Consider the following 25,360-nt stretch of genomic DNA (forward strand, 5'->3'; position numbering starts at 1 on the left):
ATTAAATATTCCTGTCTGCTTGTAGGGATTCAAGAACACTTCAAATTCATACAAAGGAAGTACCCATAAGAGTGGTGAAATCTGGCATTTTCAAATGCAGTAACAATCTCTAAAGCCTGTGCAGGCTAATGTTTTCCACAGTGTAACTGTAACGGAAAATACTTTATTTGCAGCACCGTTTATCCTACCATCTTTGCACAGGGGAACCTATGAAAGACAAAGCTGTAAAGAAGTTGAATTGCTACATTAGACACCCAGCAGCTTCCACCTCACACCATGCCATGTTGTGGCAGTTGCTTCAGTTCTTTTTGAGAAACTTGACAGGGACTTCAAGATATATAAATCTGCCAAAACTGAAGAAAGGATACCAGTGAAAAGACCTTCACTGATAGTAATGAAGAAAGAAAAAGAGTAGCAAGCCCATCCCTAAGATAACAGGCAGGCTCAATGCTCCTACAAACAAAGGTATTTGATCAAAAAGGGCAGGAGGCCCAACTATTCTGTCCATTCTAGTACATGAAGCCAAACCGTGTTTGGTGAAACTAAGGATAGATTTCAGTATTGCTGCATACATGCCTGAATGTCTACACATGAACATTTCTAAGCAAAGAGTTCCTTCTCTTGTGAAGGCCGCAGGTAAATGTTCGTTACCCAACGGATAACACAGATGCAATGATGATCACCATGAAATGGATTGTTTGATTATGGCATGGTTATTTGGAGGTGCCAAGACATTTGCCACATCTGAACATAGTTGATAAAAACGTGATAACTGTTCTAAAATCTTTTGTGCAATCCACATTAAATTTCAAGATAATGTAGCAATCACTCTGCCAGAGAAGGATTACTAAAGAAAATTATCAAGTATACACACTAATTCACTGAACTCGAAGACCTCTTTCTGCAAGATGGGTGCATTTTCATTATTACTTTACTGGAAGACAATATAGGATACAAGGTTATTTACTCTATGGGCAGAAGGTATGGCCACTAAGAAAGCAATCTTCCAAGAAAGATGCAGCAATGAAGCCTTAGGTAGGTGTTCAGAGGAGCAGTCAATCTGGATAAAACCTGGTTAAGCTACCAAGAAGAAGGTAGATGTCTTATGGCATACTTCTCCTGTTATGTAGATGATGGCAGGGATCATGAATAACAATCACTGCGAAGGACCTTTACTATACGCTGTGATGGAACACATGCACTCCCAATGACGAATACTTCAACTTTATCAGAAAGAGGGTGGTCATCGCTGTTCTGTTAGGACCAAAGAGCAAATCATTTCCATTTAAATGCAATAGTGTATGAAGTTCTTGTGAGCAGCCTTTCATACACACTTGAAAGATCCTATGCAGGCTGTTTGCAGAATTAGCAAGAAAGGCTCTTGTATGATTTCAGGGCCCATGCTGCCACATTTAAGTATGTCAGCTTGGGATGGTATAACAGACCTCATGTTTTGTACAATAGGTTTGGTTTCTTGTGTGAAGGTATTAAAAAAGAAAGGTGGTAGAAAACCACCACTGTCCTGAGCACTCTGGATCTAAGAACCACTGTGGAGTGTCTCAGCTTTAGGAGAACTGCTAGAATGAGAGAACATTGTGTAAAGGTGTCCCAGATAGGTCTATCAAAAAGGCATTTCCCAGTGAATCCATTCTAGAAATGCTGGCAGTAAAGCCAGGTTATTTTTCTTTTTGGAATGGACTTTTCTGGGTTACCGCGACAGTGATCTATGGAAGTAAGCATCTTCCCCTTAGTAGAGAACATTAAAGGTGGTTATATCATCAAATGATGATGACCTTGACATGCAGTAAGTTGAAAAGTCAAAGTGTATAGGGTGGATCTGCATCTGACCACGACCCATTGTTTGAAAATAGGGAGGGTGAACTTTTTTGGATGTCTTTGTGGAATAACCTTCTAAGGATTTTCCACAGGAGGACGAACCTCTGCAATGGGTCGGAACAGTAGGTCTTGCAGCAGATAAGATGACTCGGCAACAGGCATCCTGCTGATTGGAGAGACTGAAGTATGTCTCAGAATCGTGGAAGGTTTTGAAGTAGAACAGCTGGAAGGGTTTCTGAAGAGGACGTGCACCTGTTATAACAATTCATGGTGGTTTCAATGACAGAGAAGTGATTACCAGTGGGGGAAACTGAGGCATTCCCAACAGATGCCCAGCTGGCAATGGAGAATACACTGAACCTACCAATCATTGATGTACTGTCAAAGAAGATGCTGTTGATGCCATCTTCAACAGCATGTGCTTTGACAGAGTCTCAATGCTGCTAAATGTTTCAACTGTTGAAAGAACATTCGACGTTAGACGTACTGAGAGCAAGCCAGAGTGTTTCGTAGGGTCTATGATGACAGTTACCATGAACCTCAAGTGTCTTACAGTTGCCATTGATCCCACAGCGGATGTTGTCCTCAACAGCCAGTATGGAACCAGGCATCAATGCTAGGACCTCGGATGTCAGGTGGGAGTCAAAGAAGTGGCAGGACCAGTGAGAATGTTGCCAGTGGATATGCCTCTTCTTTTTCTCTCTATCTTCCCCTCTGTGGAAGTCTTTTAGAGAAGAGGGATATTGAAGAAGATCCTACAGCATTGCCTGGCCATCCTGCTATGACATTTTTATTACTCTTCAGCTATGTAGTCTGCTGCTGAGTCTCAGAGGCAAAGAAGTGTTTTAGCAAATTAACTTGCTTTTTGGCTGTAATTATTTGCATGAGCAAGTATGTGCTTGTATATTTTCTCAGGCAAACGTGGAATTCACAAATGTTTACCATGACGAGGCCTCGAAAGTTACAGATTTCTAGGCCTACTTATAAACTCTTGCGAATTGCTGAAAGTCATAAATATGCACCCATGAAAGGCCATAGACATGTGAGTACTTTTGTGATTTTGTTGACTTTCTTTAAGAATGGTCCCCTAATTATTTTGTTTTTTAAATGTCACCAATAATTGTTTTACACAAAATCAACAGGCACTGTGGGAACATTATTAATATTAATACCCACAAATAATTTTGTAAACATGTACACATTTTTATATTGGAACCATTGTCAGCAATGCAAGCTGATACGATTTTGGACATTGATATATAGATATATATATATATATATCAAATTCATGGTGTCCCAAAAGGAATACCAACATCACGAGCAACATTGTATACAATTTGCATTCATTAACATTAAACACACAAAACCATCTTTATGATATGAAACCTTCTGGGTTTATCTATCGTGCTTCCATCGTATTTAAAACATCTTAACGGGATCCCCTGGATGAGATCACTTTCAAGCATTGGCAGCTGGTCCCCGTTGAAACTTAGCAACACTTTGGTTAAGTCTGCAATGATCGCCTCTTTGCCTTGTACACTTTTGACTAATGCGTCTTACGTTTTCATCATCAGTAAAGCATCAATCTTGAAACTGCACAATAATCTTGCCCAAGTGGGCTGCCATGCTAGATCATCACATTACACCATAATTATGAGTTATACAAGAAGCATATGTGATAGAAATGCAAAACAGTCATGCCCTAGTGAGATTTGAACATGCACAATAGTCATGCCCAAGTGGGCTGCCATGATGGATCATTACGTTATGCGATGATTATAAGTTATACATGAGGCATAAATGCTAGAAATATATATATATATATATATTTTTTTTTTTCCACTGATAAAACTAAAGGTTACAGAGATATAGAGATGTTATAGTTAGGAAATGGAATTGAAAAAAACGTAGAAATTGGGTTCAGATTTTATTAACTTGCGGGGTCACACTGACCCCTCAGCTCTGGTGGTGGGGTCTCAGAGCAAAAAAAGTTTTTTTTTGTTGTTTTTTTTTACTTTTCATCAGGAGCCGCGGGGGATCCCCGGATCTGCCAAAAATGTTAAAAAGAAACCCAAGCATGGGCTCCCGCGCTTCTACAACTGGAGCCCCCGGGTGGGCCAGGTACTGGGGATATTCAATTTTGTAATGCAGGGGCCGCCTGGTCCCTGGGGCATTACTAAAATAGAATGAAGGGGCCAAGCAGCCCCCACAGCCCCATCTCCCTGGGTCTTTAATAAAATAGAATGCCGGCGGGAAGGGGGCCCCTGCAGGCATCTCTATGGAGCTTGAAGTAAACAAAATGCGAGGGAGGAGGGGTCCTGGGCCCCTCACAGCACCAGGGACTGCCACCTTCCCAGGGATTTAATAAGAGTATGAAGGGGGTCTGCTGCGGACCCCCAGCTCTGGGGACCATCACCTCCCAGGGATATTTCAGGTTGGAGGAGCACGGCCCCCCTCGAGGAGTCATGAATGGCCCTGAAGAACGCCACCCCCCATGGCCAGCTCTTATGTCCCAGGGTGCCCACCCCAGGACACAGCGGTTTGCTATGACATGGTTGGACCTGACAGCTCCCATCAAGTCACAGCAAACATCCCGCTAAGATGAAGTGAGAGCTGTCAAACAGCTCTCACTTCATGAGAGCGGAGGTTTCCTCCGATTCTCTGTCTGCAGAGATGCAGGGATGCTTTAGCAGCTCCCTCTCTGTCATAGCAAATCTGGCTCCCACATGAGGTGGGGAGTCGGCTGGGATCTCGTGGGCCTTAAGGCTCCCCCATTTCCCAAACATTGTGACTGGGTGCTCTGGGGGGCACTCTGGTCACATGGCCGGGCCCCCGGGGGATGGGTCCCCTGGTCCAGGATCGGCCCTGGGGAGGGGGAGCTATGTGGCCCCTCTAACCCTCCCAAAAAAAATAAAATATATATTTAGGTCCGGCCCGGGGGATAGGTTCCCTGGGGAGAGATCATCCTGGGGACGGGAACATGCAGAAGTGTGACCAACTATTGCTGTGCCGAATGCCATGCACAGCGTGGGGCTGGGTGATAAGGGTTGGCTGGGTATAGGGGTTGGGCCAAGCTCTGCGGCCAAACCCCGCTGCACACGCCCAAAGGCCGTTGGCTGGTTATAGGGGTTGGCTGCACCTGTTAGAGTTATCTCAAGTAACTTTAATTTGTGCCCAAATGTAACTATAACTAGCACCCTCGTCATGCACTGCTAATTACCCCACAAATTAGGGCACTCAAGTCATCTTTGACCTCATCAGTGTGTGTGTTTTAGTAGCAGATAATCTTTCCTAAATCCATACTGTGGCACTGTAAGCTTGCAGCCAAAGGGTTTGTTTTGCATGGAGGTCGACAAAATAAGCATGAAGACTTGTTGTCCTTGACTCAAACAATAGGACTTTGATGTTGGGTAGCAGATAGCAACCCCCTGCCCCCTTTCTAGTCTCCAATGCAAGGTGAATCACATTGGATGTAATAGGGCATATGGACATGAAAAAGATTCCCTCATTATCCCAGAACTCTGAAGGTGAGCCTTAGCAGTGAGAAGGGTGATCCCCAGCCTCCTGCAAGGCGTCAGTCTTTCACTGTGGTCAGGAAATAAACAATCGAGGGAGCAAGGAAACACCCAAAAAAGAATGGGCAAGCAGGATGGCACGACAAATTGGAAAGGTGCATCAAAACTTGCATGTAGCACAGGGAGATAATGAAAGCTAGGATTAGTAAGACAGTGTACGACTCAAGGAAAAAGACCTATGTATTTCACCGTGCATAGGTGGGGGGGCTTGAAGCACTCAGACCTCACCCCAGGCTTATAGAGATGAGCCTATACAATACTATTTTAAAGTGATCATTTTGAACCCGGTTGACCTGGACATTCCATTCAGCAAGTCGAGAGGGAAAGGAGAGAAGGACTAGACTTGTCAGCAGCCATTTTATCAGATGAAAAGAAACCACACAACAAAACATTTGCAATCTCATGAAGCACAGGCCCTTTTTGCAGATCCTACTCACTTGCCACAATCCTTTGCAGTCATCACATACCATTTTTGACACTTTGCAGGACACTTGTTAACCTACCTGAAACCAAATCTTCTCTCCAAATATTGTTCCATCAGGCCAAACTGGTTTAAAGAAGCGAGCAACAAGAACACCAATGCTCACTAGAGTCATCCACGCCACAAACATCAGAGCACCTGTTAAAATAAAGTAGTGAGCTGGCTTAGCATGGTTCCAAAGGAAAAATAAAACAGCAAGTGGAAAATTATATAATCTTAAAATTACACCAGCTCATTTGTACAGAGCTACTTTTCATAATACTAAAAGCTAGAAATGTAGCGATGCATGCCACCAGTTGGCTAGGTTTAGTGATTTAAGCTTTCTACACCTTGTTACACACCACAAGAAATACAATAAGCTGAGAACAATTTATGAAAAATAATTTTGACCTTAACCACAGCCACAGTTTCCTAAATTGGGATGAAAAATATGGCCATTTCCAATCTAACGTTTCTGAATGAGTCTACGAAATTTATTTATTTCAGGGGGCAGAGGGCACACGGGGTTGCTGGGCTCAAACTGTGGGGGTTGAGGTTGTTTGCCACTGTGGTGGATCCTACTATGGCTCTGCTGGAGGTAGTGGGGGGGGGGAGGGTAGAGGTAGTGGGGGGGGGGAGGGTAGAGGTAGGAGAGGTGGGGGGAAGGGCAAGAACTCAGATGTCAATAATCAACCAACAAAGTAATATACAGTCCAGTGCATTTATGAGAAAGAAAGTACTTTCTAATCTCACAGCAAAACGAAATACCGTACAGTTCAATGAACAGGGTCATAGAATGATGCATTTCATCAATGAAAGCAGTTTCATCCTTTCCCTTCCCAGCAATTGCACTTCATCCTGCTTGGACCAAGGTTCCCTCTATTACTGTTGCCACTAGTCTTCGCAATTAGGCTCAAATGTAGTTCTCTCAAACATTTTCAGTGTCAAAATATACAGCCCAGTTATTGTTCCGGAATCTTAATTCAATTATACCAGACTCCACAGTGGACTTGCCTGCGAATTCGTGCCTTTTGGTCCAGGGAGCATCTAAGCCTGCCACTTTACCTACAAGTCACTTTCAACAGCCCAGGGAGGGTGGTGAATGTGGTTGCACCCTCCTGTTTCACAGCATGGACATTTGCATCAGGGCTAAGTTCTACAGTAGAAGGCCAGCGCTCGGCTCAAGATTGTCAGCCAAATATTGTTGCAGCCTCCAGACCGAATCTACTTGCAGCGATGATATCTTGCAAGGGATTACCCCTGGGCAGAAGGGAGCTCAATGAGCAACAGTGATGCAGTCCCATTGGTCTTCATCGACAGCATCAGAATTCAACGATCACGCTCACAGCTGGCTGCCAGTAAACACTTCAGGCATTACTCGATGCAGTTCATTCCATGAACTGCGCAGCGGGGATGGAGGGACCATCCACGACATGTGTCTCTTTCAAGAGTCCACCTAAGGCTGCTCTCCAGATACAGTCTTTCAAAAGTGAGGTTACACACAGCAAGTGGCACAGGGACAACCTGGAGTGTCCACAAGAAAAAGCGGTTATCAGTGATAGACTAGAGGGCAGGCCTGGCCCAGAAACATCCTCACTTTGAACAACAGAAACTGAAGTCCCACTTTTATCCTTACCATCTACCAATAAACAGTGGGTCAGAAAGAACTAATCAGCAGCCCTTGCTTACAAAGTCTTCATAATATTGCTAAAGCTACCTGCTTCTATTCTCTTCTCTTCTCTTCAGTGTATGAGTCTCAACCCTCTAGTCACAGAAAAGGAGGTAATGCACTTTTTTCCACTGTCTGGGAAAAGCTGCTTTAATCCTTCCTCTTGTGTCATGTTTAACCTGGAGCAGCAAATATGGATCCCACTTGACTCAATACTCAGACTATTACCACATATGTACTACATACATACTAAACATGCACTGTACACACACATGGTATGTCAGCACACATGCCTCTGGGTTTCACATAACAGCACAATATTACAATAGAGGGTTAAGGAGGACACATCCTCACTAACAAATAAAAAGCTCTGGTCAGGCTAAAGATTTAGAAAATAGGCTAGAATACAACTACAGCTTAAGGTGCTACATCGAGTAGGACAGTAGTTAATTGTGTACTATGAGGATACGCTTGGTGTGCCTACACAATAGGTCGAGGCCCTCACATTGTCAAGGACAGGCCTAGGGTCTATTCAAAAGCTAGATTAGCAGGATGCCGGGGCAGAAATAAAATTCAGGATACAAGTTTTGCATGTAGTTGGGCATTTGGGGCTTGGATACATCCAAATTAATCATGCAGGTGTCACTCCCACTCCAATGGGCTGCCAACAGCTTTTGTATTAAATCATTTTTTCCACCCAAAGCGGTCTGAATGTACAGTCTAATGAAACTAGATGTGCCATTCTGATTTGTTGATGCACATCACAAATTAGTGTAAAGACTTATCTTGGCACGAGAGCTACTGAAATTTATTAAGAAACAAAGTCCAGGAAGTAAATAAAACAAGTGTGACTTCTGTAAACAACCCTAGATCCGCTCACACTGAAAGCATGCTAACAGCATATAAGAGATAGGGAGGCTGGTTATCCCCAAAACAGACTGTATATTTATTTTGGAATTCACACTCTTCATTATCCCAAATTGACTATTTTCTAATGGGTGGGAGCATGGTAGATAATCGAGCTAACTCAGGAATTGACCATTTCAGGCTATGCTCCATTTCACACGTTAACCCATCAATCAATGTAAGAAAGGGATAGAATTTGGGAACACAATCCTTATACTTTTGCAGACAGAAGGTTCATTAAAACATTAGGAGGTGTAAATTAAGAATTTTGTCATAATTGTGTGACACAACTTATTAATTTTTATCACAGTATAGGTCACAATATATTAATCAACAGAAAGGGTGAGGAGATGGAATCAAAGAATTTAGTAACAGTCATAAACGACTAAGGCCCACATGCACTAACGATTTTGCATGTCTCAAACATGACTGGCTGTTTGTGACGTGCAAAATGCACTTCTCGATGCACAAACCCAGTTTGGCAATTCGGTAAACTTTTTATCAAATCGCAAAATGGAATTGCGACTCGCAATTAGGAAGGGGTGTCCCCTTCCTAATTGTGACTCGCAGTCCCATGTATGATTGTTTTGTGACCGCAAATGCGGTCGCAAATCAATCGCTGTTAGCACCAGTGTCACACTGGTGCAACACATTCGCAAACGGGAAGGGGGCTCCATAGGACCCCTTCCCCTTTGTGAATGTCACTGAATTTTTTTTTTCAGAGCAGGCAGTGGTCGAAAAAATGAAACAAAAAAAAGTTTCATTTTTTGTTTTGCATCTCATTTTCCTTTAAGGAAAACGGGCTGCATTACAAAAACAAATAACTGTTCTATTTAAAAGCAGTCACAGACATGGTGGTGTGCTGTCTCCAGCAGTACACCATCCCTGTGAGGGCCGCCATTACCAAGGGGGTCGCAAATTGCGACCTACCTCATGAATAGTAATGAGGTGGGCATTTGCGACCCCCTTGCGAGTCGCAAATAGTGTCAGCTAAGGAATGGTCTGACAACTAGGCGCAAGCCTTATCAGTAAAAGTGAAAGAATCCAGAACTTACTCTGTATGGAACATATCATTAGTTTACAAAAGGGAAAAAAGAAGGGACGAGTAGTTAGCTTATCGTGTATAACAGATTGCATTTAAAAAAAATCCATCAGAAGCAGTTTGGGGATATTCAAATGATAGCATCTTAATTTAATATACAATTTCTTGTATAAGTGATGAAAGGCCTGATGACATATGTGGGGCTTTAGGGTTACTTTATTCAAAAGGCATTGGTTCAAAGGCTGCTTGATGTATCCACAGGAAATGTTGGCATACTTTTGGCTCATCCAGTTCTGTTTTGGCATGAAGAGTTTCCTTCAGCACAGTCTGGAGGATGGCTAATTAAAATAGGGAAGGTCAAAAAAGAAAGATTTTGTTATGTTGTAGTTAGCGTGAGTCCTTCGGTGCTGCCATCGTAATTACCTTGGCAATAGAATGTACTGGGGATTCTACGGGGGACGGTTGAGGATCGAGAAAAAGGAGACACCGTAGACACTGTGATAAGGTTGCTGTTTATGCTGTTCTGGGTGGATGCAATAAAAAGACTTTAAATAAGAAGAAAGTCTGTGTCAAGTGGCGACGACCCGCATCCACCCTTCATCGGACCCACGTGATTTTGGTTAAATTTGAGCGGTGAGTATTTCGGACTGTTTTCAGTGTTTCAGGACGACAGCTGATCGTAACAGCTGATTGTCAACAACGTGTTTTGTTTTACTAAACACGCGCGCATTTTTCTTAAGCCTACAGCTGACTGTTGTGTATAATAGCAGCTGATCGTAACAGCTGATTATAGGTAATGCATTTTGTTGAAATATGCGCATTCATTTAAAAACAAACAATGTGTTTTACTAAACACGCGTGCACCTCCCTAAGCCTTTTGTGGATACAGTTGACTGTGAACAACGCACATTTCTTCAGACTAAAACGCGCGCACCTTCTTGGATTTTTTTTTTTTTGTTTTTTTTTTTTTTACAGCTACTTGTGTGTTTTCGGCTTTTGAGAATGGCAGCTGAGCAACTCTTTTTTTCTTTAGAAATAGATGACGTGCTCTACTGAACACGCACGCACCTCGTACAGTTTTTAAACCTTCTACGGCTACTTTCTTCATCTCGGACTGTTGCTGCCATATGCATAAATACTGTTGTGATTATTAAATTTTCAACAGCATAAACCTACTGTATCCTGGTGAATCCTGCTCTCACTGACATTCATGAAACATAGTTTTTTTTACAGGAAGTTCCTTTACGACAGGAAGTGAATATAGACTAGTGTGCTAACATACCGAGAACTTTGGCACATTCAGGAAGTATAACGAAATAATCTTTTACCAGACATTTTATATCCTTTATTATTAACAATGACTCATAAGCCTCTTCTCAGCATGTCTCAGCCTCCACAATTCCTATCTGAACGAGACAAACCAATTCTACCATGGAAAAAATTGATAAACTTATTTGATTCATACTTAATTGGTATTGGTGGAGAGACATTTTCCCCTGCAAGAAAACAAGGCATTCTATTACACAATTTAGGAGTTGAGGGACGAAATATTTATGACAGCCTTGATTTGATAACTGTTGGTACAGCCGAGGGTGAACCTAGAGATGTTTATGAAATGTCACTTATGATGCTCAAAAAACATTTTGGTGGTAGCATAAATGTTGTCATGGAAAGACACAAGTTTTTTATGAGAGTGCAAGCTAAAGATGAAAGGGTTGGTAACTACATTGCTTTACTCAAGACGTTGGCTCAAACATGTGACTTTGCTGAACTCACGGACTCCTTAATACGTGACAACCTTGTGCGTTGTACTAACAACCCTAGGGTCCAAGAAAAACTTCTAGCTAAGAACCCAACCTTGCAGGAAGCTCAGCTCATCGCTGAGAGCATGGAACATGCCATTTTATGGGCCAAGGAGATGAAGGGTGTAGGTCTCAGTCATGGCATCCATGATGAATCTGCACTTCCGGGTTCTTCCTGTTATAGTGTTCAGGAATGTGACTTTGTGCAGAAGGTGTCCAGTAAAGCAAAAATTAGTAATGATACTGTAGAGAAAGGCAACGTCAGATGTTACAAGTGTGGCAATGTTGGTCATTTGGCTAATAACCCGAAATGCTTTGCTAGAAATGTAAATTGCAGAAATTGTGGAAAAAGGGGGCATTTAGCGAAAGTTTACAAAAGTTCAAAAGTGAATATAGTCAGCGAGTCAACAAGCGCACAACAGATGATTTTGCATGTTGATTATACCAATCAACAGTGCAGTGAAAATAAGCTAGTAATGCCAAAATGTGATATTGGTATTGATGGGAAAACTGTCCCAGTACTTGCTGATTCAGGATCCCCATTTACGCTAATTGGGGACAAGAATTGGGAAAGGATCTTTGCAGGTGAAAAGATTTCACTAATTCCACCTGACATCGATCCTATTGGATATGGTGGACAGAAAATTGATCTTATTGGATACTCTGTGATGACGATAGAATTTAAAGGGCGTGAAACAGTTGGAAAGGTTTACGTAGCAAAACGTGGCAACAATCTGTTGGGGTGGCGCCATCAAAGAGATTTAGGAATCGTTTTGAACCCGAATACTCCTGACCAGGTTCTTTCTGTTTCTAATTTGGCCGATGATGAAGAAATTGTAAGCAATTTCCCAGAGGTCTTTAATGATGGGCTTGGACTACTGAAAAACGTCAAACATAAAATCATCTTAAAATCCAATGCCAGTCCGGCTGTATTCAAAAATGAGGAAGGTGCATCACCCGATGTTGCAGCCCTTGCAAGAAGAGCTTGACAGATTACTAGGTTTGGGTGTTATAGAAGTGATTGAAGCCTCAGAGTGGTTAGCACCCATAGTTTTGGTTCCCAAAGATAATGGAGAAAAAAAATCAGAGTATGTGTGGACCTTAGAGGTCTCAATCAATGCATCTGGGTAGACCGCCAGCTGTTGCCTAATATCAATGAAACTTTGACCATGTTAACTGGGGCTAATGTATTCAGTGTTTTGGACCTCTCGGAAGCGTATCATCAGATCCTGCTCGATGAAGATTCAAGGTTTCTTACTTCTTTTGTTACTCCTTTGGGGGCGTTCAGATATGTTAGAATGCCTTTTGGTTTGGCATCTGCCGCTGCTTCTTTTCAGAGAATTATGAAGGCGGTACTCAAAGATCTTGATTCTGTTTTGTTTTTCCAGGACGACATTCTTGTTTATGGCAAAAACATCGTCAAGCATGATACTATGCTTAGAGCTGTTCTTATGAGGTTGAGAGAGAATGGGTTGACTGTAAAGAAGGAGAATGAAAATGTCACTTACCCAGTGTACATCTGTTCGTGGCATCAGTCGCTGTAGATTCGCATGTTTTGCATAGCTCGCCATCTGGTGTTGGGCCGGAGTGTTACAAGTTGTTTTTCTTCGAAGAAGTCTTTCGAGTCACGGGACCGAGTGACTCCTCCTTTTGTTTCCATTGCGCATGGGCGTCGACTCCATCTTCGATTGTTTTTCCCCGCAGAGGGTGAGGTAGGAGTTGAATTGTAGTAATAGTGCCCATGCAATGGAGTGACTAAGTATGTACCTATTTAAGGTTGAGATGATACATATACAAATAGTTGAAGGTAACTTCCAAACTGCTACAGGCTCCCGGGGAGGCGGGTGGGCACATGCGAATCTACAGCGACTGATGCCACGAACAGATGCACACTGGGTAAGTGACATTTTCAGTTCGATGGCATCTGTCGCTGTAGATACGCATGTTTTGCATAGACTAGTAAGCAGTTATCTCCCCAAAAGCGGTGGCTCAGCCTGTAGGAGTGGAAGTAGTTTGAAATAATGTTCTTAATACGGCTTGACCTACTGTGGCTTGTTGTGCGGATAACACGTCTACACAGTAGTGCTTGGTGAATGTGTGAGGCGTAGACCATGTGGCTGCCTTACATATTTCTTGCATTGGGATGTTTCCTAGAAAGGCCATGGTAGCACCTTTCTTTCTGGTTGAGTGTGCCATTGGTGTAATGGGCAGCTGTCGTTTAGCTTTAAGGTAGCAGATTTGGATGCATTTAACTATCCATCTGGCTATACCTTGTTTTGATATTGGGTTTCCTGCATGAGGTTTTTGAAATGCAATAAATAGTTGTTTAGTCTTTCTGATGTTCTTTGTTCTGTCAATGTAATACATTAATGCTCTTTTGACATCTAATGTATGTAGTGCCCTTTCAGCTACGGTATCTGGTTGTGGAAAGAACACTGGAAGTTCCACTGTTTGATTTAGATGGAACGGTGAAATAACCTTTGGCAAAAATTTAGGATTAGTCCTTAGGACGACCTTATTCTTGTGTAGTTGTATAAAAGGTTCTTGTATTGTAAACGCCTGAATCTCGCTTACTCTTCTTAGGGAAGTAATGGCGATGAGAAATGCAACCTTCCAGGTTAGGAACTGTATTTCGCAGGAGTGCATGGGTTCAAAAGGTGGACCCATAAGTCTAGTTAGGACAACATTTAGGTTCCATGAAGGAACAGGTGGTGTTCTTGGTGGTATAATTCTCCTAAGGCCCTCCATGAATGCGTTAATGACTGTTATCTTATATAGGGAAGTTGAATAGGTAGTCTGCAGGTATGCAGATATTGCTGCAAGGTGTATTTTAATGGAAGAGAAAGCCAGGTTAGATTTTTGTAAGTGAAGCAAGTAACCCACTACATGTTCTGGAGTTGTGTGTAATGGTTGTATTTGATTAATATGGCAGTAGCAAACAAACCTCTTCCATTTACTTGCATAGCAGTGCCTGGTGGATGGCCTTCTGGCTTGCTTTATGACTTCCATACATTCTTGGGTAAGTTGTAAGTGCCCGAATTCTAGGATTTCAGGAGCCAGATTGCTAGATTCAGCGATGCTAGATCTGGGTGTCTGATCTTTTGGTTGTGTTGTGTCAACAGATCTGGCCTGTTGGGCAATTTGATGTAGGGTACTACTGATAGGTCTAGCAGCGTTGTGTACCAGGGTTGCCTTGCCCAAGTTGGTGCTATTAAAATGAGTTTGAGTTTGTTTTGACTGAGTTTGTTTACCAGGTAAGGAAGGAGAGGGAGAGGAGGAAAAGCGTAAGCAAATATCCCTGACCAGTTCATCCATAGGGCATTGCCTTGGGACTGTTTGTGTGGGTATCTGGATGCGAAGTTTTGGCATTTTGCGTTCTCCTTCGTCGCAAACAAGTCTATTTGAGGTGTTCCCCAGAGTTTGAAATAGGTGTTCAGAATTTGGGGGTGAATTTCCCATTCGTGGACCTGTTGGTGATCTCGAGAGAGATTGTCTGTGAGTTGATTTTGGATCCCTGGTATAAATTGTGCTGTTAGGCGAATTTGGTTGTGAATTGCCCAACGCCAAATTTTTTGTGCTAGCAGGCTTAACTGCGTGGAGTGCGTCCCCCCTTGCTTGTTTAGATAATACATTGTTGTCATGTTGTCTGTCTTGACGAGAATGTATTTGTGAACTATTATTGGTTGGAAAGCTTTTAGTGCTTGAAAAACTGCTAGAAGTTCTAGGTGATTTATATGCAGTTTTGTTTGATGTACGTTCCATTGTCCTTGTATGCTGTGTTGATCGAGGTGTGCTCCCCACCCTGTCATGGAAGCATCTGTTATTACGTATTGTGGCACTGGGTCTTGGAAAGGCCGCCCTTTGTTTAAATTTATGTTGTTCCACCACAGAAGCGAGAGGTAAGTTTGGCGGTCTATTAACACCAGATCTAGAAGATGACCCTGTGCTTGAGACCACTGTGATGCTAGGCACTGTTGTAAGGGCCTCATGTGCAGTCTTGCGTTTGGGACAATGGCTATGCATGAAGACATCATGCCTAGGAGTTGTAATATCATCTTTGCTTGTATCTTTTGTGTTGGATACATGCGTTGTATGTTGGTGTTGAAATTTTGAATTCTTTGGGGACTTGGAGTGGCTACTCCTTTTGTTGTGTCTATTATGGCTCCTAGGTATTGTTGTACCTTGCACGGCAGAATGTTGGATTTCGTGAAGTTGACGGTGAACCCTAGTTTGAAGAGGGTTTGTATGATCTGATTTGTGTGATTTGAGCACTCTATTAACGAATGGGCCTTGATTAGCCAGTCGTCTAGATATGGGAACACATGTATTTGCTGCCTTCTGATGTGTGCAGCGACTACTGCTAGACATTTGGTAAAGACTCTTGGTGCGGTTGTTAATCCGAAAGGCAGTACCTTGAATTGGTAATGTATTCCTTTGAATACAAACCTTAGGTATTTCCTGTGCGATGGGTGTATTGGTATATGGAAATACGCGTCCTTGAGGTCTAAAGTTGTCATGTAGTCGTGTAGTTTTAGCAATGGTAATACTTCTTGTAGTGTGACCATGTGAAAGTGGTCTGATTTGATGAATGTGTTCACTATTCTGAGGTCTAGGATTGGTCTCAGCGTTTTGTCCTTCTTTGGTATCAGAAAGTACAGTGAGTAAACTCCTGTGTTTATTTGTGTGTTTGGCACTAATTCGATTGCATTCTTTTGCAATAGTGCCTGCACTTCTATCTCCAGGAGATTGGAATGATGTTTTGTCAAATTTTGTGCTTTTGGTGGTATGTTTGGAGGGAATTGTAGAAATTCTATGCAATAACCATGTTGGATAATTGCTAGAACCCAAGTGTCTGTAGTGATTTTCTCCCATGCTTTGTAATAATGACTTATTCTTCCCCCCACTGGTGTTGTGTGGAGGGGGTGAGTGACATGTGAGTCACTGCTTAGTAGTAGGGGTTTTGGGGCTTTGAAATTTTCCTCTATTCCTAGGGAATTGCCCTCCTCTATATTGTCCCCGAAAACCTCCTCTGTACTGTCCCTGGTAACTGGACGGTGTTGCCTGTGAGGTGCTGGCTTGTGTGCTCTGACCCCGAAACCCCCCTCTAAAGGGTGTTTTACGGAATGTGCTGTAATTCCCTCTGCTCTGCGGGGAGTAGAGTGCGCCCATGGCTTTAGCAGTGTCCGTGTCTTTTTTGAGTTTCTCAATCGCTGTGTCCACTTCTGGACCGAACAGTTCTTTTTCGTTAAAAGGCATATTGAGAACTGCTTGCTGAATCTCTGGTTTAAATCCAGACGTTCGGAGCCATGCATGCCTTCTGATAGTTACAGATGTATTAATTGTCCGTGCAGCTGTATCTGCAGCGTCCATGGAGGAGCGGATTTGGTTGTTGGAAATGGTCTGTCCCTCCTCAACCACTTGTTTTGCCCTATTTTGTAGGTCCTTGGGCAGATGGTCAATGAGATGTTGCATCTCATCCCAATGGGCTCTGTCATAGCGCGCAAGTGGTGCCTGGGAGTTAGCGATGCGCCACTGGTTTGCAGCTTGTGCTGCGACTCTCTTACCAGCTGCATCGAACTTGCGGCTTTCTTTATCTGGGAGTGGTGCATCTCCAGATGTGTGGGAGTTGGCCCTTTTCCTAGCTGCTCCTACAACGACAGAGTCTGGTGGCAGCTGTGTAGTGATGAAAGCCGGGTCTGTAGGAGGCGCCTTATACTTTTTTTCCACTCTTGGTGTGATTGCCCTACTTTTGACCGGCTCCTTAAAGATTTCTTTTGCGTGCCGGAGCATACCAGGGAGCATAGGCAGGCTTTGGTAGGAGCTGTGGGTGGAGGAGAGTGTGTTGAATAAAAAGTCATCCTCGACCTGTTCTGAGTGGAGGCTTACATTGTGAAATTGTGCTGCTCTAGCCACCACTTGAGAATACGCAGTGCTGTCCTCTGGTGGAGATGGCTTCGTAGGGTATGCCTCCGGACTGTTATCTGACACTGGGGTGTCGTATAAGTCCCATGCGTCTTGATCTTAGTCACCCTGGCTCATGGTGGTGTGAGCTGGGTAATGTGATGGAGTTTGTGCTGGTGAGACGTTAATCACAGGTGGAGGAGAGGGTGGTGGGGTAACTTTTTTCACCACTTTTGTTTGTGGTGTTTGTTCAGTTTGGAACTCCAATCTTCTCTTTCTTCTAATAGGGGGAAGGGTGCTTATTTTTCCTGTCCCCTGCTGTATGAAAATACGCTTTTGAGCCTGAAACTGGGTCGGTTGCAGTTTGTTTTGGCACCGAAACCCTGTCTGCATCTTTTTTCGGCTCCGAGGTGACTTTTTTCTTTTTCGGGGCCGAAACCTCTCGGCGTCGATCTTCTTCGGTGCCGCTGTCTCGGCGTCGAGCCGAGTCTACACCGGTATCTCGGTGTCGATGCTTGTCTCCAGCACTTTCTCGGTCCCGAGAAGGCTGCGTGCCGGTGTCTCGACCGGAGTCGGACGATCTCGGCACTGTTTGGGCCTTTTTCGGTGCCGACGGTCGGTCACCGAATTTATGGGTCGAGCCATGGCCTGGTGGCAGTGGCGTCCCCTGGGCCTTGTAAATCTTCTTCTGAGTGGTTTTCGACGTCTTACTCACGGTTTGTGTATCGTCGAATCCTTCGGAGTCCGATTCTTGGATCGAAAAGGTTCCCTCCTCTTCTTGTTCCTCGAACTCCCGGTGGGCTGTCGGCGCGGACGCCATCTGAAGTCTTCTGGCTCGACGGTCTCAGAGTGTTTTTCGGGACGACCGGAACGCACGACAGGCCTCGCAGGTGTCTTCACTGTGCTCAGGTGACAGGCACAGGTTGCAGACCAAGTGTTGGTCTGTATGGGGGTATTTATTGTGGCATTTGGGACAGAAACGGAACGGGGTCCGTTCCATCGGCGTTGTTCTGCACGCGGTCAGGCCGACCAGGTCCCGACGGGGGATCGAAAAAATTACCCCGAAGGGCACCGGAGCTCTTCGATCTTAGACGCGGTGTTGAATCTAACTACGCCGATCCCGAACGCAACAATACCGACGAAAATCTTCCGAAATTAGCTATCTTTCCGTTCCGAAACTCGGAGCGACAGGAACACGTCCGAACCCGATGGCGGAAAAAAAACAATCGAAGATGGAGTCGACGCCCATGCGCAATGGAGACAAAAGGAGGAGTCACTCGGTCCCGTGACTCGAAAGACTTCTTCGAAGAAAAACAACTTGTAACACTCCGGCCCAACACCAGATGGTGAGCTATGCAAAACATGCGTATCTACAGCGACAGATGCCATCGAACATGTAAGTTTAGAGTTGGAACTGTTTCTTTTCTTGGTCACACTATCTCAGGAGATGGTATCAAACCGAAATTAGAGTTAGCGAAATCAATTATGTCAGTACCAATACCGGTAGATAAAGATCAAGTACGATCGTTTCTTGGTCTTGCAGAATACTACTCTAAATTTGTCAAGAATTTTGCGAGTATTGTGCAACCATTAAGAATGATCCTGAAGAAGGGTGTGAAGTATGAGTGGACTCCACAGTGTGAGGAGGCGTTTAATGCAGTGAAAAATGACATAGGAAAGATGCCCACCTTAGGCCATTTTGATGTTAAACGCAAAACATTTTTATCAACTGATGCTAGCTTGAAAGGCCTTGGTGCAGTTCTCTCGCAACATGTGGGTGGAGAAGAAAGAGTAGTGGTGTTTGCATCACGTTCTCTTAAAAGTCAAGAAGAACGGTATTCTGTGATTGAGCGTGAAGCATTGGCCTGCACCTGGGCTATAATCATTTCAAATATTACTTATGGGGTTTACCCTTTGTACTCAGGAGTGATCACAAACCTTTAGTACAGTTGTTCACCTGCCGAAACATTGAGAGTACGACACCACGCATCAAGCGTTGGGTGGAGAGCTTGTTAGACTTTAAATATTTGGTGGACTTTTATCCTGGAAAGAAGAATATTCCTGCTGATTTCCGGTCTAGAATACCAGTGGTTGATTGCAGTTTTGATGAGCAAGTTCCTGTGTTATGGATCAAAGAATCTGCTTTAGACAAGGTGGAATGGGATGGAGAATGTAGTAAAGACCCGGTTTTAAGATGGTCATGGAATATGTGGTTCAAGGGTGGCCAAGTTTGAGTGACTGTCATGAAGATACCAAAGTCTTTTGGAACATTAGGGATGAGTTGAGTATCATCGATGGCAATTTGTTCAGGAATAATAGGTTAATTCCTCCTAGTTTACGTGAGAAGCTGATTAATTTAGGTCACGAGGGACATCTAGGTAGGAATCTCACAAAAGCTAGTATCAGAGTGTTATTGGTGGCCAGGTTTAGATAAACAGGTTGAGGTTGTTGTGAAGGACTGTTTACAGTGTGCTGGAAATGATAAATCCAGGGTAGTTCGGACTGCTCCTTTATCTCCAGTTTCCATTCCTGATGAACCATGGGTCAAATTGGGTTTGGATTTGGTGGGACCTTTTGAAATGTTACCATACAATGAAAGATTTGTGATTGTCCTTGTTGATTACACTTCTAAATGGGTCACTGCTAGTTGTGTACACTCTGTTACCACCAGACCTGTGATAGATTTTTTGACTGATGTGTTTGCCTGTGAAGGAATTCCCAGAGTGATAGTGACTGATAATGGTGTTCAGTTCACTTCCTTACAAATGAAGGATTTTCTTAAGAATTTGGCAATCTCTCATTTTCGCACAGCGCTTTATGCACCCCAAGCTAACGGGTTGGTTGAGAAAATGAATCAATTGGTAAAGGCAAGTGTTCAAGTAGCTCTGGAAAACAGATTGCCATTAAAAACTGTGTTGAGGGAAAAGTTATGGGCCCACAGGAATGCACCAAATGTTGTTACTGGTATGTCTCCGTTTCGTATTTTAAAGGGCAGATTAACAGGCTCAAAGCTGAATCCTTCGTGGTTGCATCCTAAAACTCAAGTTAGAGCAAAGTTTAATGACTTAAAGAATATTCGAGTTAGAGTAATTGCGAACCAGACAAAGTATAAGAAGCAATTTGATGAGAGGCGTTGTGTGCGTCAGAAGAGTTGGTATGAAGGTGATTTGGTGTTTATTAAGAAACCTGTGTGGTGTCCTAAAGTAGAATCTAAATATATTGTACCAAAGAAGATTATAGAAGTAAAGAAGAATGTTGTTGTTCTAGAAGGTGGCGAAGTTTGGAGCATGTCGCGACTAGCCAAGTGTTCCAAGTTGTTGGATGAACATGATGCTGTTTGGCCTGATGTAGATGTGAATGTGGGAGTAAGAAGGAGTGGAAGGAGCTGCACATATCCTAGACATCTCAGGGATTTTGTGAGTTAAAGTTATACTTTATCTATACCTTAAGACCTGTGATTAGAACTATTTCCATGAGTTGTTCTGTAAGTCCTATATTATGTTTGCTTTTTATGTAAATGTATATAGTTATGTTATCATATATTTTTTTCATTTATTTATTAAGAGGGGAAGATGTGTTATGTTGTAGTTAGCACGAGTCCTTCGGTGCTGCCATCTTAATTACCTTGGCAATAGAATGTACTGGGGATTCTACGGAGGACGGTTGAGGATCGAGAAAAAGGAGACACCGTAGACACTGTGAAAAGTTTGCTGTTTATGCTGTCCTGGGTGGATGCAATAAAAAGACTTTAAATAAGAAGAAAGAGTCTCCGTGTCAGATTTCATTCTAGCTCCCATTGGAACTATTACTTTTTGCTAAAGCAAAGCCTGGCTTCTGAACAAAACTGCATGAAACTTTGCATGAAAGTAGATTTTCTTTTCAGAATAGGTGTCTCTTGTGGGCTACTGTAAATCTGTACAGATTTGTTTTTGATTAGCATTAAAAATGGCATCAGGGGGCTTTAAAGGGTTAATTTTTGAAGATCTCTTTGCCGGTTGGTTGAGCTAACCCAATAAGAGTTTGTGAATGCGAGCAACCTGACTACCTGCCAGCAACTGATACCTCTTGCTGCTGCAACGACTGCAGGAACCCTGCATCCTAAAGAGAAGAATCAGTTAGGTTAAAAAAGACACGTTAGTATCCGTTAACCTAAAGGATGAACTGGAGAAGTGGTCAAATATTTAATAAATATCCTGTTTTGGCTGTAGGGTTCGTAGATCTGAGACTTAACTCCCATGAGTAATCTGGTCAGAATTTGTTTAACATTTTATTTCTTTTCAATTTTTAGACAAATCCCGATTTCTGAATCAGATTGAAAAAAAAAAAAAAAAATTTACAGTGCAAACAGGCATTGTGAAAGACCATGTTCAATGAGTACTGTAGAAACGGGGCTAGTAGGGGGCCTGCAAGTCATCTTACAGTGGGGGTCATGAACTGTGCCTAGAGGGTGAGGTATGGATAAGCACCACTCGAGAATTTCAGTAGCTTTTCAACGTAAAATAATATTCATAATTTCACTTTAACTCATTTTTTCATTCCATGTATGTTTCAGTGAATTTATGTGTTTTATTTAAACAAATTATAAGGTCTCATTTGCACCATTTCCCATAATTTACAAAGATTTATCAGTGTAGTCTGTTCAGAGTGTTACTCATTACCATTTCATGAGAGGAGGGGACAATACTCACAAGAGCCGAAGCGTCCAGTGAGTAATAAAGGCTCTCTCGCGCGGAGCAAAACAGAATTTGCATGTATGGTTTATGCCACAGTGGATCGTCCCTTTCATATGTTATACAAAAAGTAACTGACCCATGAACAGAGCACATGCATTTAAATCAATGCAGTGAGATAAAATTCACAGCTAAACTTTGGAAGAATAGCCTAATTTGTCTTCTGTTGTAAAATACATTTTAGAATCGAATCACTGAGGCATTAAACAAAGCTCTCTTAAGACAGTCAAGTGGTACTCTGGTAATAACATGGGATTTGACCTTTGTGTTACAGCAATCTACTCACACCTGTGTTCATTAGTACACCTGCGTCAAATAACGTATTATTGGGCTTCAATTCTTTCACTGACATTGTAGAATTACTACATATATGCACATATATATGTAACCTATGCAGATGTGCAGAGTGTTATATATTTATTGCCAGCATTGAGTGTGGGAGAGGCAATGAAACACAAGCAGCTAAACAGAGTGATAATTTTCCTCTCCTCCCTCAACAATGGTAATATATACAAATTTTCACTCTGCGCATCTGAATATGGTTTATGCCATAGTATTTTTCAATATCTACTTCTTATAACAAAAGGATTTAGTTTTGTAGCATGGTAAAATCCAACTGAACAGATGTCATGAATAGGAAGAGTTGTTGGGGCTGTATAATAGTTGCATGCAATTTGTGAGGCAGTAAAACGTGTTTCTCAAAGGTAAATTTTGCTTTACTGTGGTAATGAACTCAAAAGTGAGCTTTGTGCTTTAGAAATTAATGTTATGGTTGTTAGTTTATTAGTACAGTTGCTCCATGTAACGTTATTAAACAATATTTATTTTCAATATCATGGCATAAATAGAAAATATATATTTTTGATTGTGGAAAAAATAAAGAGTTAAAGGCCAGTTATGAATCCGTGAACACAAAACCAAAACAGCTCTTAACGTTGTCAGTTATGGTATACAATACACAACATAAAATGCACCATAATCATGTTTTCCTTTTGGATGACCATTTTCCATGTGCAATAGCAAAATGGTGTACTGAGCATGCGAGGGGGGGGTGAGAGAGGGGGCAAGTTGCGGCATGCTTTGTGTGTTGAATACCATAATGGGTGAATATCATGATTTTTTAATTTTATTTTTCACTAAATTATAACTAATCTTTAACTGTGTTTGTTTCAGTGAAATTTAAGGTTTTCAAACCCTGACTGCCATGCACAGTGGGGGTCGGAGGCAGGGCCTGACCTTTGCCGGGGCCCTTCACCCAACAATGAATAGACTACCCTGGTTATGAACACGGTTCAGCACAACTACCATGCAAACCATAACTACACGCACCAAATGCAATGCCCATGAACCACCCTTAATGTGGAAGATACAAACACAAATTTCAAAAATAATCTTCCAGATGAGATTTCATATCACATTAACATCAACAATCTGCAAGAGAGGATTATGAGAAAGCCATCATTTTAGCATGTTCACCCCCATTTGTTCTGAGGGATACTGGTGGTAACTGACCCCGACTGTGCCCAGGGCCAGTGCTCTGATCAAAAGGTTTTATGGTAAAGTGGTACAATTACAATTGGCAATGATAACCTCCTGTAATGCCCTAAAATATAAAATGACAAGGGGGATTCAAACTACCCATCAGTCCCTAGTATACAATGGGGCAGGGACGTTTGAAGTCCCTGTAGATGTCCTGTACCAGAGTGTGCACTGCTGTGTTGTCTGCTGTCATTTAAAGGGAGCCCTTCCTTGCAGATTGCCTTTAAAAAGTAAAATGTGTGCAAAGTCGACTTTGGAATTAAAGGTACTTCCAGAGTGATGCTACTTCATACATCGCCCCCAAGGTCTCCTCTAGGTGCTCCAGGGGTGGGGAGCCATGTAACTATAAGGAGGGACATTATAAAATATTTGTATATGCCCTGGTGAGGGAAAAACTGCTCATGTCATCTTTTCCCCATTGGAGAGACTTAGCGCCATAGGCTAACATGGGAATATTTCATTTAAGCATAAATATTGCTGGGAAGGAGTTAAATATGTAATGACAGGACTCAATAGCTTGGTAACGACAAAATCCAATAACTTGCCACTGTGGAATTTGTCGTAACTATTACAGAAAAGAAGCTATAAGACTCTTTTCTGTAAGCCAAAATCCAGCCTACTAATGGCCTCTGCTGATTGGTCAGCCTTAACAGAATTAGTAAGGCTGCTTTAATGAGGTGATAAGTGGCCTTCACTAAGCAGAGGTTATCTGATGGGGGGTGGCGAGTTCTGCAGCTGCAGAGGCCAGGCCACGAAGGGAGCTGGGTAAATCAAACGGAGCTTCAAAAAGAAGAAGGACAGTGAGGAATGCCAGCAAGGCCTGCTCTCTCACCCTGTACCCCACAGACAGATAGCAGGTCCAGGAAATAACTTACAGATGGTCTGGAGGGGGAATGCTAATCTATATGAGCCACACCAGTGTCGAGATGGGGCCACTCACCTGAAAAGCAGGATGTCTGCAGGGTCGATGGTATGCCCCCCCCGACCTCCTGGAACACCTCTCGGCACTTCCAGGTGGACACAGAAACCCCAGTAGGGGTCCCAAAAGGAAAAGGGGAGTGGAAGAGAAATAGACAAAACACTGCCACGTCTTGCCGGTCCAGCCAGGCACCCTGTATCTTCGAGGGCAGGTTGTTGTTGACAGAGTGATAGTAGAGCTAGTGCACTCAACTTCCTTGAAACTGAATCTCTCTTTCTGATATGAGCACAGGAGTGCTAGAAGAACACTGGGATGCTCCAGCACTTTTCTTGGATAATAAGAACTGTTGGCACAATTACTAACACTGCATTACCAAAACTCCAAACTGAGTACCATAACAATAAGTACTGCGACACTAGGCCTGGCTTCACAGAGATTCACTGTTGCACACTACAATTAGAACTGTGGTTGCACTTATCATGCACAAGAAAGACAAACAAGGGCATTAATTATATCACATATAACTTTCCTGCATGCATAGGGTTAAACTAAAAGGAACAAAAACAATCCAAGAAATACAAATGTCCACTCTGGGTTTAAACAGTTAGGGTGGCACAGTTTGGTTTGGTTTCACTGTGTGTGTGAAAAAGCCTTCAAAAGAAAATTCCTCAAACCTGAAACACAGGCATGAATGACAATTTAAATCCAAGAGTTAATCTATTAGAGAAAGAAAAGTCACATAAATGCTCTTTTAAAATTGCACTGTCACTTTTTGTAGTACTTGAGCTCAAGCAGATTTCCTGAAGCACATTTTAGGCAAGTAACTACAATAATAATGTAGAATGTTCAGAAATGCATTTGTCTCTTCAAGATAAGCACTCTGCCAAAATACGAGGTCTGAAATACACCAGCTGTTCTAGGAAAGCGCAGCGCTCAAAGAACAAACTCCCTGGAGAATACTAGTCACTTAGCTGCAGTTTT

The 25,360-nt window shown here is 42.7% G+C and overlaps 1 protein-coding gene across 5 annotated transcripts in view; it reads right to left on the minus strand.

Annotated features, from left to right (window-relative positions):
- FRRS1 (ferric chelate reductase 1) overlaps nucleotides 1-25,360 on the minus strand; it is a 268,799-nt gene that overhangs the window by 85,524 nt on the left and 157,915 nt on the right. For all 5 annotated transcript variants that reach the window (XM_069232144.1, XM_069232146.1, XM_069232147.1 and 2 more), the window contains exon 10: nucleotides 5,915-6,030. In XM_069232144.1, coding sequence (XP_069088245.1) covers nucleotides 5,915-6,030 — 116 coding nt within the window. The remainder of the gene's footprint in view (nucleotides 1-5,914; nucleotides 6,031-25,360) is intronic.

Source organism: Pleurodeles waltl, chromosome 4_2 (assembly GCF_031143425.1).
Source record: "Pleurodeles waltl isolate 20211129_DDA chromosome 4_2, aPleWal1.hap1.20221129, whole genome shotgun sequence".
Taxonomy (NCBI): domain Eukaryota; kingdom Metazoa; phylum Chordata; class Amphibia; order Caudata; family Salamandridae; genus Pleurodeles; species Pleurodeles waltl.